The sequence below is a fragment of the Ipomoea triloba genome, chromosome 8, assembly GCF_003576645.1.
Source record: "Ipomoea triloba cultivar NCNSP0323 chromosome 8, ASM357664v1".
Taxonomy (NCBI): domain Eukaryota; kingdom Viridiplantae; phylum Streptophyta; class Magnoliopsida; order Solanales; family Convolvulaceae; genus Ipomoea; species Ipomoea triloba.
The window spans coordinates 6,147,959-6,163,475 of NC_044923.1; the positions used below are offsets into that span (position 1 = coordinate 6,147,959).

The following is a 15,517-nucleotide window of genomic DNA, read 5'->3' on the forward strand; positions in this document are numbered from 1 at the left end:
GATTTTTTAAGACTACTGGAAATCATAGGGCAAAAGTTGATAAAATTAATCCCTTTTGCATATTAAGATTTGATGATCCTAAATTATATTTACAAATCTTTTTACAGTTGTTATGTATATTGATTTAAAAACAAAATTTATATTCTAAAAATTCACAATTCTAATATTAAAAATACAAAATTTATACACTATTTAAGTTTAGGATTCACCTTGCAAGGGAACTGGGCCATGGTATAACAACTCAAAGAATATGGTTTGGGTTCATAAATTTCCCCGTACCAGAATTGACCGGGTCGCCCATATAGGAATAGGAGTGTTTCCTGAATCAGCCCAATTCTTCGGAGCCGCGGACGCGGATGAAGCTGTTACCGGGATGTTTCCTACCTGCAAAAACTTGGGAGTCCCCGGAGGGGACGCGGGAGAAGTATGTATTGCTATGAGATTAAGTGTGGTAAGTGCCTTTAAACCCCTATTTACAGACTAATTCTCATCTTTCTCTAGTTTTTATCTCAAAGAAATGGTTATAGATAGCGGGTTAAGAGGTGTTTCCCGGGATGTTTCCTCACTGAACCTTATAAAATGGCGGGTGAAATACTTACTACTATTTTTCCTCACTTTTATCTAAAAAAAATGGATATTGAAAGCCAGCGAACACAAGAGAGTGCGGTAGAGAAACCTGAAAAGAAAACGGTTTCCTGTAGCTCCGGCGATTCCTCAGAGAAGGCCTCGATGGATAAGCTGGAGCTCAGTAAACTAATCTTGCAGATAGGTATTATGGCGACCGTTGCTGTCGTTGCCTTGAGAAGCCACGAATTGGAAGCTGTAGATCAGCTTTTCGTGTTGGCAAACGTATTGGGATGTGTCTGCATCTTTAGCGGCCTTCAGCTCCGAGAATGCACACCAAGATTTGCCAGAACGGCAGATCTGGTCGGAGTTGGCCTAGTATTTGCTGCTATTTTCGTTCTGTTCTCAAAACACTTGCTCTGGTGGCTAAGAATCGTGCCAGCGGTCTGCTACCCCATTGTGCTCGTCGTGATGGTGGCTGCCAAAGGTGAAGGAAGGGTAAGAGATTAAGAGGAGCTTTGAAATCAGACTGTGGGGTGGCCACTATTCCTTTTGTTTTTGTTTTCTAATTTCATTAGATTTGCAACTTTTAATTTAATTTAATTTGTGAATTGTGTGATTTATTTCTCTTTTAATTTAATTTAATTTGTGAATTGTGTGATTTATTTCTAATTCTAATTGTATTTCTGATTTGCTTATGTGATTTATTTCTAATTCTAATTGTATTTCTGATTTGCTTAGACAGTGGGGTGGCCACTATTCCTTTTGTTTTTGTTTTCTAATTTCATTAGATTTGCAACTTTTAATTTAATTTAATTTGTGAATTGTGTGATTTATTTCTCTTTTAATTTAATTTAATTTGTGAATTGTGTGATTTATTTCTAATTCTAATTGTATTTCTGATTTGCTTATGTGATTTATTTCTAATTCTAATTGTATTTCTGATTTGCTTATTGTTGCTTCCTGAATTTTCTCTTTGATATTGTGATTGACTGATTGATATCAAATGTTGAGACTTATTTCTAGTTCAGTAATTTAGTATTTATATTTATAGAAATTTACTTTTGGGGAATCATTTAGCCAAGGTTGTCTGTACATTTCTATTGTGCATACTCCTTGTATCGATTAATTTAGAATAACTTAACTTGAAGTTGATCCAGTTATGAGAAAAAAGTATTTATGGTGGGGTGGTTCCTGAAAATCATACTTTGATCTATAGTGTATTTTGTATTTAAACACACAAATGTGCGTATGTACATAAGGATGTATTTATAGCCTGATGTAGCCATCCTCGATCGAATGTATTCTATTTTGATAAGTTATGTTAATTGTCTTCAATTTTGATCCCATATTAGATTTCTTAAATTGCATTCTTTGCCAAATCTGACATGGTATTTCTGATTTGAACTCCCCAAATTTCCAAAATTTTACTCCGTATTTCTCATGAATCTATTTATGTTGGCATGGTATTCTATTCATTATATCTTAATTGTTCAACGTGGTATTTTGTTGTATTTATTTTAAAATATGGAATAGTCACAACGTGGTGTTTGGGCTTAAGTCATGATTTGAATCTAACCGGTGTTTAATGAAATCCTCTGTTTTTATATACAGAGACTCATTGGAGGAGTTATTCTATTGCATAATATGAAATGGGACAAGTCAATATAATCACCGGTATCAACCACTACAGAAGAGCTAATTGCAACATCAATATCTGGGATCCAAAGGTAAAAATCCTCTCATTTTGTCATTAAACTCTATCAAGTGCAAGCTATCGATCTAGCTAAAAAAAACCCCCTTTTTCATCAATTGAAATCTTGAATATGTTGATTCGCAATTTGGATGGTTTCTTGGGATCTATTGCAATGCATATATCTCTGTTAACCCTTTTTTTTTTTTTCCTTTAAATAATTACATAAAAATTATACCTTTTGTCCTCGATTGAAATCCTCAATATTGAGATTTGCAAAACTTTGGTTGGAAATTTATTTATTTATTTTTGCATTTTAATATGAGAAATCAGAGGTACAAGTGATTTGCAGTTTCTAGGGAATATTTTAAGCATGATGTTACACCGAATGCAGCCAGGTCAGAAAAATCCATGTGTGGTTGTGTTAGAAACTGAATCAAACACAATCCCTTACTTTCTCTTCATTTCTAGCATCATTTTGTATCAACTCTCTGGTGTGCAAGGTTTGTCAGATCACCTTAATTCATACAGTATCAGGCAAAATCAATATTTTTACTATACTTGGTTAATATTGAAGCTTTGTGTGTTTATTTTTAAGACATGCAGGTATTAGTTTTTGAGTATTGCATGCCTTCGATACTTACGATATCTTACCAGTTTGATGTAACACAGCTGTTTTTTCACAACTCATTAGAAGATGGCAGAAGGTGAGGGTATTCAGCCTCGTGTATGACAATGGAATTGGAATCAAGGTAAGTAACTTTTATGATATTATTTGTTGTAAAGAAATTAGTGTGGACCTTTGATTTCTTCAAGATCGAGCTCCTTGTGAACACACACACATGCACATATATAAGCCAATATCCTTGCATTGGGCTTACACACGTTCAAATTTATGCTGAAATTTTTAGGTTGATTTGATGGAGGTGATGCCCCAAGAGCCGTCTTCCCTAGCATTGTTGGGTGCCTTTGTCACACCAGAGTGATGGTCGGCATGGGTAAAAAGGATGCCTATATGTTGGAGAGGATGAGAACTGTATGAATTGTATTGAATGAGATAGTTGAAAAATACAGATTACAGAGATATATATAATGAGAGAATCTTAGGGACAATATAATAGGAGAATCACAGGAAGCCTAGAATGGAGAGTCATAATCTGACTCAAATACATAGTGTCCTAATAGAGAGAGGTATTTTGACTCTGAACTACCCGGGCCTATTGAACATGGAATTGTGAGCAACTGGGATGACATGGAGGAAATCTGGCATCATACCTTTCTACAATGAACTTCGTGTGGCTCCAGAGATCACCCAGGCCTTACAGAAGCTCCTCTTGACCCCAAGGCTAATCATGAGAAAATGATGCAAATCATGTTTGAAACATTCAATGCCCCTGTGGTGTATGTTGCTATTCAGGCCACCCTTTCCCTCTATGACAGTGGTCGTACATCTGGTAAGCATTATCGTTACATTTTTCTGCATTAACTTGTATGGACTCCATACATACTGAAATGAGGATTTAGACTATAAGAATTAATATCACTTTTGGTCCCACGACTTTTGAGTTTTATCATTTTTGGTGCGCAACTTTGAATTTTTTCAATATTGGTGCCTAACTTTGTTATTTTTATCAGTTTTGGTCCTTACGGCTAAATTGATAGCAAAATGTTGCCGGATTTTATATGTTAAGGGAAAAATCATTATCCAAAAGAAAGATCTTCAATATCTAAACAAAAGAAAAATCATATTATGAGAAAAAGAAGGGTTTGTCAATCGTCGATGTTATAAATCTCATAGATCTTTGTCTAGTTTTTGTCTGTCTTCCCCATTATTTGTGCCGATCAAACACCTATAAATATGATTTTACAGTGATTTTGCTTAGATATTGAAGATGCTTCCTTGAAATGACGATGCTACCCTTAAAAATCTAAAATCCGGCAACATTTCGCTATCAATTTGGCCGAAAGGACCAAAACTGATAAAAATAACAAAGTTAGGCACCAAAACTAAAAAAATTTAAAGTTGTGTACCAAAATTGATAAAACTCAAAAGTCAAGGGGCCAAAAGTGATATTTGATAAGTTGGTTATCAGACATCCATTTTCAAATTTTCTTGAGAAAATGGGTTAAATGTAGGATAGAGATAGTGTGGTACGAATCAAACTTACTATGAAATAAAAAGTGAATCATGTGGCTGCCACTAATATGATCTTTTGATGGGCCATTATGATTCATGGCTCCTTTCAAGTTCTTGCTTCTAGAGCTTCGCTTCTGCAGTATATTTTGTAACGAAGGTTATTCACAGCTTAAAGAACCTTAAATTGCTTCAGAGCATAGAGATCTATTGTACCTGTTGACACTTTGTTGATTGGCATTTTTTAAAGAATCCATTTCCATTATTCTTGGAGGCGAAAGGTTATTTCCAAAAAAGCTTTCTGCAAGAACCTAAAGCTGGTGTAAGTTATCATTTAAATGCTTTTTCTTTTGTGCTTATCAATGAATAATTCTTTGTAGGTTTCTGCTTTAATGTTTGTAGCTAATTTTAATGTTTATATCTAATCAATTAAGGGTATAGGTCTGAGGTGAAAATGTATCTACCTATCACTGGACTGGAAACTGGAAAGTTTTAACAGAGTGCAGAGTTAATATATGATGCTGATATGTATGAAACATTCTTTTACTTGCCTTTAAAGATTGTTCAATCAAATAGCAGGTCAGGTGCCCTCATGCCCAAGAGCCACTGGAGGAGGTAAATTGCGAGTCGCTTTGTCAGTCCTCACCTTTGACCTCTGATCGAGTGATCGGTCAAGGTCTCCGAGTGACCCCCCATGTTCGGAGCAAGGTTTTAGGATGATTAATCGAACCAACTGAGCTCGTCCCGAGGGGCTCTGTACTTGAGTTGTCACATATACTTTGTGTAATGAATGTGGTGAATTTACATTCACACTGAATGTTTCAATGCCATTTATCAAATTGCAGCCCTGTTTGATATACTTTGTGGTGGTGGCATCTTCAGCCCTGCTCTAATGCTATATGTTTGCTTTCTACCTTTTCAATTTACTCATTAATCTGCTTTTGCTGAACACAGGCACACAGCACTGCAATTCAAGAGAACAGGGTGACTATTGTCCAATGCTTGTCTAATACTTCCTTTCAGCCAGACTATATATATAATGGATATGGTATAAAATGAAGTAACACAAGTAATTCTTAAAACAGGCAAACACAAGTAATTCATCTTAAAACAAGCATGAGAATTGTAACTCATATGCTGCCTTTTAGACTTTCACTTGGAGTGGTATCATTCTATATCTTGCCTCTCTGAATATTACAATTGCCATGTAAACCCATTCAAGAAAGAGCATAACAAGCATCATTATGCATAAAAACATTGTAATTCTTAGAATAGGCATTAAAATAGGACTGGTTTAAGTTACTAAATAAATAATGAACTTGAATTAGAGACAAAAGAGAAAATATAGGGGTTGAAGGCATCACCGTGCGACAGTCGTGTAGCAATCAAGATGGTAGCAGAGATTGATGGATAACAAAGAGTTGTGAAGTACTCACCAAGAAGTTAAAACTTTGCTATTGTAGATCGCTAGTTTAGATCAAGATGGTAGCAGAGATTGATGGATAACAAAGAGTTGTGAAGTACTCACCAAGAAGCTAAAACTTTGCTATTGTAGATCGCTAGTTTAGATTTTACTATAGGTATTCTTTCATGATATCCAAAATATATATAGTGTATCCTTTCTTTCCAAAGCACTTAACACCAACAATTACAATTGCATTGTAAGTATTTTTTAAGAAAGAGCATATATAACAGACGACATAACACTGCATCGAAATATGGTAATTCTTAAAATAGGCATGAGAATTGGAACTCCTATACTGTCTCAAGAATGTTTTAGATTTTCAATCTGAGTGGCATAAATTCCACTCCCCACTCCCCAGTTATATCTAAAAAATTATTCATCTTCTCAATCTCATTGTTTTAAGTTGTTAAATGAATAATGAACTTGAATTAGAGAGAAAAGAAAGAGAACTTAGGGATTGAAGGCATCACCGTGTGATGATAGTCGTGCGGCAATTGCGTAGAGAGTTGTGAAGTACTCACCACTCCCTTTAGCAAGTTTGAAAATATCTGAGCTATTAAAATCGTTTCTAAAACAACAATAAGGTGTATGTATTATTAGTTATGTAAATTCATATTCATACCAAATCTTTTGTTTTTTGAGTACTAAAGCACAAAGAGTTAATTACCAACAATAAGGTATTCTCCCAAAATGTTGAATTCCCAACCCTAAAGGCCTTCCACACCCCGATTGGACAGAGCATTTGGGAAGATGTAAATCACGATGAAATTAATCTCGAACAAGCTTTGCTATTGTCAATCAGTAGTTTAGATTTGCAATATGCCTTCTTTCTATCCAAAATATACAGTGTATCTCTTCATTCCAAAGCAATTAACACTAAAAGTTACAATAATTATTATCAAATAAATTCATTGAAGAAAGAGCATAATAATATCGCTATGCATAGAATGTTTTTATTCTTAAAATAGGCAGGAAAATTGGAACTTATATATATGTTGTTTAAAGCATGTTATGAGTCATAGCTTTAAGTTAGTAAATGAATAATGAACTTAAATCATAGACAAAAGAAAGAAAATTTAAGGATTGAAAGTATCATCGACAGTCGTTTGACAATCACGATATGATGGTGGCAGAGATAAGCAGACGGCAGAGAGTTGTGAAGTACTCAACCCTCCTCTAAGCAAGTTAGAAATATATGAGCTATTGAAATCATTTCCAAAACACCAATCAGGTGTGTATATTGTTATTGTAATTTTTTTTAAAAAATACATTGTAAATCCATATCACATCTTCCTAAAACCAAAGCAAATCTTTTTAATTTTAACATACATCATTCAAATATGGTACGTCAAAAATCCAAACAGATTAGAGTGTAATAAATTAAATAACAATAATGCAATAAATTATAACGTTTTCTTTTATTTTTTGAGAGTACTTAAAATGATAGAACACAAAAAAAATGATGAAATTAATCACCAAAGCTATATTTGTGCTACTGTCAATCGGTAGTTTAGATTTTACAATAGGTATTCTTTCATGAAATCCAAAACATGCATGATGTACCTCTTCGTTCCAAAGAACTTAACATATATATAAAAATTACAGTAGCTATGTAAACCTATTCAAGAAAGTGCATAACAGATATCATTATGCATAAAAACATTGTAATTCTTAGAATATGCACGAGAATTGGAACTTATATGCTGTTTCAATCATGTTTTAGACTTTCAATTGGAGTTGTATAAATTTCATTTCATGCCTATTTGATAAACTATTTACCGTCTCATTCTCATAACTTTAAGTTGCTAAATGAAAATGAACGTGAATTAGAAACAATAGAAAGAGAATATAGGGATAGAAGACATCAACGTGCGACATCCGTGCGGTAAATACTATGGCAGAGAAGATTGGCGGACGATAGAGAGTTGTGAACTACCATACTCACCTCCAGCTTGAGCAAGTGTTTGAAATATTTGAGTCATTGAAACTTGGTAATTCTAAAAATACACACGAAAATTAAAACTTATATGTTGCCTCAAGCATGTTTTAGACTTTCAATTGGAGTGGTATAAATTACATTCCTTTGTTATCTACACAACTATTGCTCATCTCATTCTCACAACTTTACGTTACTAAACGAATAATGAATATGAAATAGAGACAAAAGAGAACTTAGTGATTAAAGGCATCACCATGCGGTAGTCGTGCGACAATCACAAGGTGTATGTCTCATATATTTTAATTAATTACCAAGAAGTTAAAATTTTGGTATTGGAATCGGTTTGCTATATGTTTTTTTTTTTTTTTTTTTTGGAGATTCAAAATATACATGATGTATCTTTTCTTTCAAAAGTACTTAACACCAACAATTACAATTGTCATGTAAACCATTCAAGGAAGAGCATAATAGACATAACTATATATAAAAACATGGTAATTCTAAGAATAGGCATGAGAATTAGAACTCATATATGAGTTTTAATTGTCTCATATATTGTCTCAAACATGTTTTAGATTTTTGGAGTGATATAAATCCCATTCTCTGGTTACCTACACAACTATTCATCATCTTTTCATTCCCATAGCTTTAAATTACTACATGAATAAGAGCATCCTCAATCGTCAGTTTTTTGCACAAATTTAAGATGTCAAGTAGGAGAGAAGGAGTGAGGGAAAAAAAGCTATGGTAACGCACCCAGCGCCCCCAACTTCACATACAAAAACCAAGTTCTTGTAGTATGATCTCAACCATTCTCTCTTCTCATTCTCTCTCTTCCACAAAATCTCCTAAAAAACTTAGCAAAAACCAAAATAGTGATTACTCTAATAAAAATGAATTAGAGATTAAAAAAAAACACTTCAAGAATTAAAGGCGTCACCGTGCAACCGTCGTGCAACAATCACGGTAGGGGCTAAGATGGGTTACCGGCATAAAGTTGTGTTGTACTCACCTCTCCCTTGAGCATGTTTGAAAATTTATAAGGTATTGAAATCGTTACGTTTTTAAAACATCACATGAATGTGTATATTAGTATTTAAAAAAATAAAATAAAATACAGTGTAAATCCATATCAAATCTTCCTAAAACCAAATCAAATCCTTTTAATATAATGTAAAACACTATTCAAATATTACATGACAATAGGTAAAAAAAAAAAAAAAACTCCAAACAAATTAGAGTGCAATAAATTTAAAAAAAAAATAACGCAAAAAAAATTACGTTTTCTTTAATTTTTTGCATGGTTGCAGTAGGCGCTAGGCGCTAGTTGGGCAGTAGACTAGCGCCTAAGCGGTCTAGGCGGTAGTGCGGTACCTAGGCGGCGACCTATAAAAACAAAAAATAATGCATGTGGGTGGGTGTATGTCATATTTTATATATATATATATATATATATATATATATATATATATATATATAGGGTCATGTTCAGGTGTCGCCGTGACTTCCCGTGCGGCCGTGTGGTTCACACCACTCAATGTTACGAAATACACCACTCAATGTTAAGAAACACACCACAATGAAACACAATGAAACACACCACAATGAGTTTCATTGTGGTGTGTTTCTTAACATTGAGTGGTGTATTTCGTAACATTGAGTGGTGTGTGACCGCACGGCCGCATTTGAACCAAAATCTATATATATATATATATATATATATATATATATATATATATATATATATATATATATATATATATATATATATATATATATATATATATATATATATATATATATATANATATAATTAAAAAAATTAACAAGGCTGACTCACACAAGTTAACTCGGCTAACTCAGCGGAGTTGGGCGAGTTAACTAGGCCGAATTCGGCCAAGTCGGCTAACTCAGCAGACGCCTAGAGAGCAATTCGTCTCGGTCTAGGGGCGCCTAGCGCCTAGGCGGGAAATTTTTGCAACAGTGATTTTTTTAGACTATTGAAAATCATAGGGCAAAAAAATTGATAAAATTAATTGCCAAGAAGCTTAAATTGTGCTACTGTCAATAATCGGTAGTTTAAATTTTGCTATAGATCTTGTTTCATGAGATCCAAAATGTATATGGTGTATTTCTTCTTTCTGAAGCACTTGACACCAACAATTACAATTGCTATTTAAATCCATTGAAGAAAGATCATAACAAACATCAATATGTATGCAAACATTGTAAGTTTTAGAAAATGCTTGAGAATTGGAACTCATATGTATGTCTATGTGTGTGCGCGTGTCCTGCCACCTTTGGGAACCATCCTTCCTGTGAGAACGTGGACAAATCTGGGTTGTCCATTTAGTAAATTTAATGGTTAAAAAATAAAAAATAAAAATATATTTAAAAAATTGAGTTAGTTTCACAAATATTATAAATTTTGAAATTTTAAATTTTGTAATATTTTGAAACTTACCCCATCCTTTTTTACCTTATTTTGAACCATTAGATCTATTAGATAGGCAATCCAAATTTGTTGATATTTCTAAAGGGTGATTTTCATATTAACGAGATTATGCTTGCGTTTACGTGAGAACCGTCCTTGAGAACCTGTGAACTACAACTACTACACATAAATGCACACAATCTAATATTTCAGGCACATACTCCACACAATCTATCTTAGAGTAGATTGTGTGCATTTGTGTAGTAGATTATGTGCATTCATATTGGTTGGTTCTCACATTCTCACCTAAGTCGTACTTCTCATTTGACATCAGTGTGTGTGTGTCTATATATATATATATAAATATATATATATATATATATATATATATATATATATATATATATATATATATATATATATATATATATATATATATATATATATATATTTATTTATTTATTTATTTATTTATTGATGGATGGGGTGTATTGTTGACTTGTGTGATTTTAAATCATATAATACTTTAGGCATCTATTGTTATCGAGAATAGATTCCTAAGGGCAATATTTTTAAAAATATTTGTTGAAGACTACGTACGCACGGACGACAATACAAAAGCTTTTTGTTCAAATAGTTACCATCATCCCATTGCTTAACTTTAAACATAATTTTTAAAAAATTACTACAGACACATATATATTCAATATTTTTCAGTACTATACTAGTGATAAAATTTGTCAAGCACCTTATGCTCAGATGGAATGTAGTTATTCCCCAATATGAGAGGTCATGAGATTGAGCCTCAGTGGAAGCGATGACATTGGCTCTTTCTGCTTCAACAGGTTGGGCCCCCTCACGTCCCGACCCGCCTCACTTCTTTATGTGCATGACTGCTTCAACAGGTTGGGCCCCCTCACGTCCCGACCCGCCTCACTTCTTTATGTGCATGAGTACTACTGACTCTTTTACAATGTAGTATCTGTTCATAGCTACTTCCTCGATCAACCTAATGAAGCACAAAGAGTCAACAGTCGCCTCCACTGAGACTCGAACCTACTCCCTTCCATGCGGGAGTGTAAATCGGGTGCCACAAAACTACAAGGTCTTTGGCTTAACTTCATGAATAGACTTTAAGAATTAAAAATTCTCATTTATAACGTTGTATTATGTAACCCTATTTTAGAACCTTTCGATTAATGCTCAAAACCTCTAAAATTTTCACATGTGAAAGGCATAACAATTTTTTAACTTATGAATAGACTAAAAATTCCCATTTATAACGTTGTATTACGCAGCCCTACTTTAGAACCTTCCGATTAACTCTCAAAGCCTAAATTTCCACATGTGAAAGGCATAACGGCTTTGACAAGTGTATTAGGCTATTAGCCAGCTGCAACCAATTACACTTGGGGCTTTACGCAGCTGTTTATATATGTCGGTTACCGTTCATTGTATATCAAATAGCAATCGAATATATACTTAGCGTGTGAACAAAAACATTTTTTTAAACAAAAACAAAAAACAAAAAACTTTCGGGTGCCTAACGTGTGAGTATAATTCATTACTCAATATTCCTTTCCCCTTCATCACCACTCGAAATTGGAATTTTATTCCCTTAATAAAGAAATGAATAATTGTCAACCCCGTAATCTCATTTTTGGTATTCTAATTTTATTATTTTTCATAATTGTTATTGTTATTTAGAGTTTATTATTCTCTCCATTCCATTCTATGTATGTGCTTTTGTTATGAGGTTTAATTTAAGGTTATTTATAATATATTTACTTTTTCGTAATTTTTTATTTTATATTAGTGTGAAAGATTTTTACATTTAGGAAATTACATTAAAAATATTATTAACAAATTATAAATTATAAAAGTAAACAATAATTCAACATTAAATTAATCAAAGCTTATTTATACCTAAACAAAAAATAATTGGGCATGTAATTGGGTGTAAAAATTTGTTTAATTTTTTGTCAATTGTTATCTTAAGGAAACAAAGAGTAAGATTAATACAAGCATTTACCCAGTGCAGACACACTCTTGAATAATGGATGCGGGTTTTCCTCGTCACCCAAAAAATTAATATAATAAAAAAAAGACTTGATCATGTTAGGGACAATTGCGGCAACTTTTTCATGAGTATTGTTGCATACATATAATAAAGTTTGAATATTTAACTTCATATTCGAGTGACTTAGGTGAACAGAAACCTCTCTCGATCTCTATATATATGGGGACTTGGCTAAGCAAAGTATTCAAAATTCATTCATTTTCACACATTCATTATATTCTTTATACATTACATTAGCAGAGATTTTCAACTCCGATCCGCTCCAAATGAGTTCAACCAATCCCCACTCTGACGGAAACCTTGCTTTAATCAAGTACGGAAAGGTAAAGTGGAGTTAACATTCTAATTTTCAACCCTAACTCTTGCCTGTTATTCTAATTTTCATGGCTATTTTAAGTTATAATTTTCACCCTTAATTTCATGAATCCATGGTTGATTACAGGACAAAAATAATGGAAAGGATGACGTCACAGTTCCTCCTGGTGCTCTTAGTATTATCTGGGGAAATGATCAACGTTACTGGAAAAACCCGTGAGTATATACATATTAATATATATAAATCTTTATATCATCTTAGGAATGACAACGGGGCTAAAAATATACAGAGGCATGTTCCCGTCTCAACCTTGATTCTCCCCCCATTGTTTTGCCTCTACCTCGGGGTTTGATTCTTACATATTCTCTGAATAATTGAGAGAAATTAAAAGTCTCAGCTAATAATAAGGGTATAAAATAAAAAGATATATTTTGTTTAATTTAAAATCTGAATTGATAGTTAGACTGCACATTTATGTTTAACAGAGATAGTGCAGTAGCAGAGCTAATACAAGTATGCTGGCTAGAAGTGACCGGTTCAATCAAGCTTAGACCGGAGATGAAAGGGAAGAAATACGAGGTTGGGTTCGAAGTGTCGTTAACGCCGGACGCTTTCGGGTGGAGCAACTCGCCGGTGTACATTATGGGGAAAAGAGGGAAAAAGCCTATATGGACAAAGATGAACTTAGCGAACAACAACAAAGGGATATTCAAGATCCCGGAAACCCCGTTGGTCGTGGCGCCGCCGGGGGACGGTTCCGACAACGACAAGGTTTACTTCGGGCTGTACGAGGTTTGGTCGGGGAGGTGGAAAGGTGGGCTTAAGATTCACAAGGCATTTGTCAGGGAATTTTCTGGTAACAGCAACCACAAAACAGGCAGTGAATCACCTAATAAAATTTCCTCTTAAATTATTTTTTAAGATAAAATCATGGATGTATTATATTTGATTGCCCATTGTGCTGTGTGGCACTAAGGTGAAATCTTTGATTGTTTCGTGAATTTTCCCTTCGGATTTCGAGTGAATAATGGTACTTATACTTTCTTAAAGATATATATTCTTGTCACATAATATGTATTGATTGATTAGATATAATAAAATTCTTTTAGACTCTACTTAAATTAATTTTTTTTTTTTGAGTACTATGACTCTGTTACAAATTACAATGTAGTATCTGTTCATAGCTACTTTTATCTACCAAATGAAACACAAATAGTTAATATCGCCTCCATTGAAGCTTAAATCCACCCCTCCTATATGAAAGTAGAGAGCCTTTGCTTTTCCAAATTTTTTTTTTTTGAGGTAATACAGAAATAGTCATTTTACTATTCTGAGATATCAAAATGAATTCTCAATTAATATTTCTACCAAATTAAAGATTTGAGTATTTGACTTCAATTACACCAAAATTGACCCCTCGATAATATAATATACTAATATTTAAATTTATTATTAATAAAAAAAAATGGGACAAAAGCTGCCATAAATAGACGAAGTTAAATTTGCAAGACTTGCTTGCTAATGTTGTCATTCTAATATTCCACATTAGCTTTAAAAAGACAAAAAAGAATAATGTGAAAAGCGATGACTCAATTTACAATTGACATCAATTTCAAGTACGCGGCCGCCTTAAACGTGCACAAGTACAACGAAATGCTTGCAATTTCATTTCGCCTCATTGGCGCACTAGCTCGGAGGGAACCTCCATTGCTCCCATTTAACTTATAACTGTAATTAAGAAGAGTTAATAACGCCAAGTAACTTGTGGTCCAGTGGCATCCTTGTACCTCAATAGGTTGAGAAAGTAGTTATGAACAGATACTGCATTGTAAAAAAAAAAAAAAGAAGTTAATAACAGCCAAGTTAATTGATAACCCAACATCAACATCGTACATATATTATTATCATAAATACACTATTTGGCAAGCTCTCTCTCCATATTGGCTTAAAATCCCATGAGGATTGAGGACTAACACATCCCCAACAAAAAATTAAAAATCAATTTTAGTCTTATATTTGTAAAAATCGGATGGTCATATCAAATTTTTTAAAAAAATGTTGTAACATATTTGTAATTATTCAATTTTACTGTGCAACTTTTAACACTATATTCTACACTTTGTAACAACATAATGTGCATTTTTGGATAACTTTTAAAAAATAAATGAAAAACTAAATTTTAAATCTAAATCTTAAATATTATACCCTAAGCAATAAAAAGTGAATCCATAAACCAAAGAAAACCAAGCACTTCAATCATAAACTATGAAATCCAACCCTAAGTGCATTGCACTTTTGCATTTCGCAAAGTGAAAATTTTTAATACTAAATTTATATTTTGTAATACTTAATCATGCACTTTGTAACAACATAATGTGCGTTTCTATAAAAACCTGAAAAGTTAAAAATATAGTGTTTCAAAATGCACAGTAAAATTGGTGATAATTATGAAATGCTACATTTAAAAAAAAAAATTGATATGATCTGGTATCTAGGGCAAGCGCAGATGCGTGTCGAGGCATTGTCGTTGGCCGGACGCCCCTTAACTGCCGATGAGCAGATCTTGTACGTTCTCCGGGGATTGCGGCCGGAGTTCCGTTCCATGGCGAGCACCTTGACGGCGGCTGCGACGCCAATCACCCTTCCGCAACTGGCCGATCATCTTCAGGCCCAAGAGTTTCTTCTTCCGCAACTGGCCGATCATCTTCAGGCCCAAGAGTTTCTTCATGCAGAAGAGCTAGGCGATCTTCAGGCCCAAGAGTTTCTTCATGCAGAAGAGCTAGGCGACGCAGATCTCTCGCAGTCGCACAACATGCCCGCAGCGTTTTACGCTGGACGTGGCAAAAACGGATCCAATACCGGCGGCCGTAATTCCGGTGGCCGCGGCGGCAG

The 15,517-nt window shown here is 33.8% G+C and overlaps 2 protein-coding genes across 16 annotated transcripts; both read left to right on the forward strand.

Moving 5' to 3' along the window:
* The first annotated feature begins 259 nt into the window (after positions 1–259).
* LOC116027327 lies at positions 260–5,306 on the forward strand. Of its 15 annotated transcripts, none has more exons than XR_004099956.1 (6): positions 458–1,062; positions 2,179–2,294; positions 2,930–3,009; positions 3,169–3,711; positions 4,642–4,713; positions 4,968–5,306. XR_004099956.1 is itself a non-coding variant. In XM_031268887.1 (3 exons), exons 1-2 carry the CDS (start codon positions 580–582, stop codon positions 2,233–2,235), a joined length of 540 nt encoding a protein of 179 aa, XP_031124747.1. In that variant the 5' UTR covers positions 458–579; the 3' UTR covers positions 2,236–2,294; positions 2,591–2,659. The 15 variants fall into 15 exon arrangements, 1 of the variants encoding a protein (XP_031124747.1); XR_004099955.1 differs by having other exon boundaries at positions 4,971–5,306; XR_004099952.1 differs by having other exon boundaries at positions 3,169–4,713.
* Positions 5,307–12,483: 7,177 nt separating this feature from the next.
* Positions 12,484–13,746, forward strand: LOC116027690 (protein PHLOEM PROTEIN 2-LIKE A9-like). The gene is made up of 3 exons (XM_031269410.1): positions 12,484–12,632; positions 12,752–12,840; positions 13,111–13,746. Exons 1-3 carry the CDS (start codon positions 12,576–12,578, stop codon positions 13,532–13,534), a joined length of 570 nt encoding a protein of 189 aa, XP_031125270.1. The 5' UTR covers positions 12,484–12,575; the 3' UTR covers positions 13,535–13,746.
* The last annotated feature ends 1,771 nt before the right edge of the window (positions 13,747–15,517 follow it).

Bases quoted from the DNA above. Each gene is read 5' to 3' on its own strand.
- LOC116027327 (XM_031268887.1), top strand. From the start codon at position 580: ATGGCGGGTGAAATACTTACTACTATTTTTCCTCACTTTTATCTAAAA. The intron at 1,063-2,178 runs GTAAGAGATTAA...TTTTATATACAG, and splicing joins CTGCCAAAGGTGAAGGAAGG to AGACTCATTGGAGGAGTTAT.
- LOC116027690 (XM_031269410.1), top strand. From the start codon at position 12,576: ATGAGTTCAACCAATCCCCACTCTGACGGAAACCTTGCTTTAATCAAG. The intron at 12,633-12,751 runs GTAAAGTGGAGT...GGTTGATTACAG, and splicing joins CTTTAATCAAGTACGGAAAG to GACAAAAATAATGGAAAGGA. The intron at 12,841-13,110 runs GTGAGTATATAC...TATGTTTAACAG, and splicing joins CAACGTTACTGGAAAAACCC to AGATAGTGCAGTAGCAGAGC.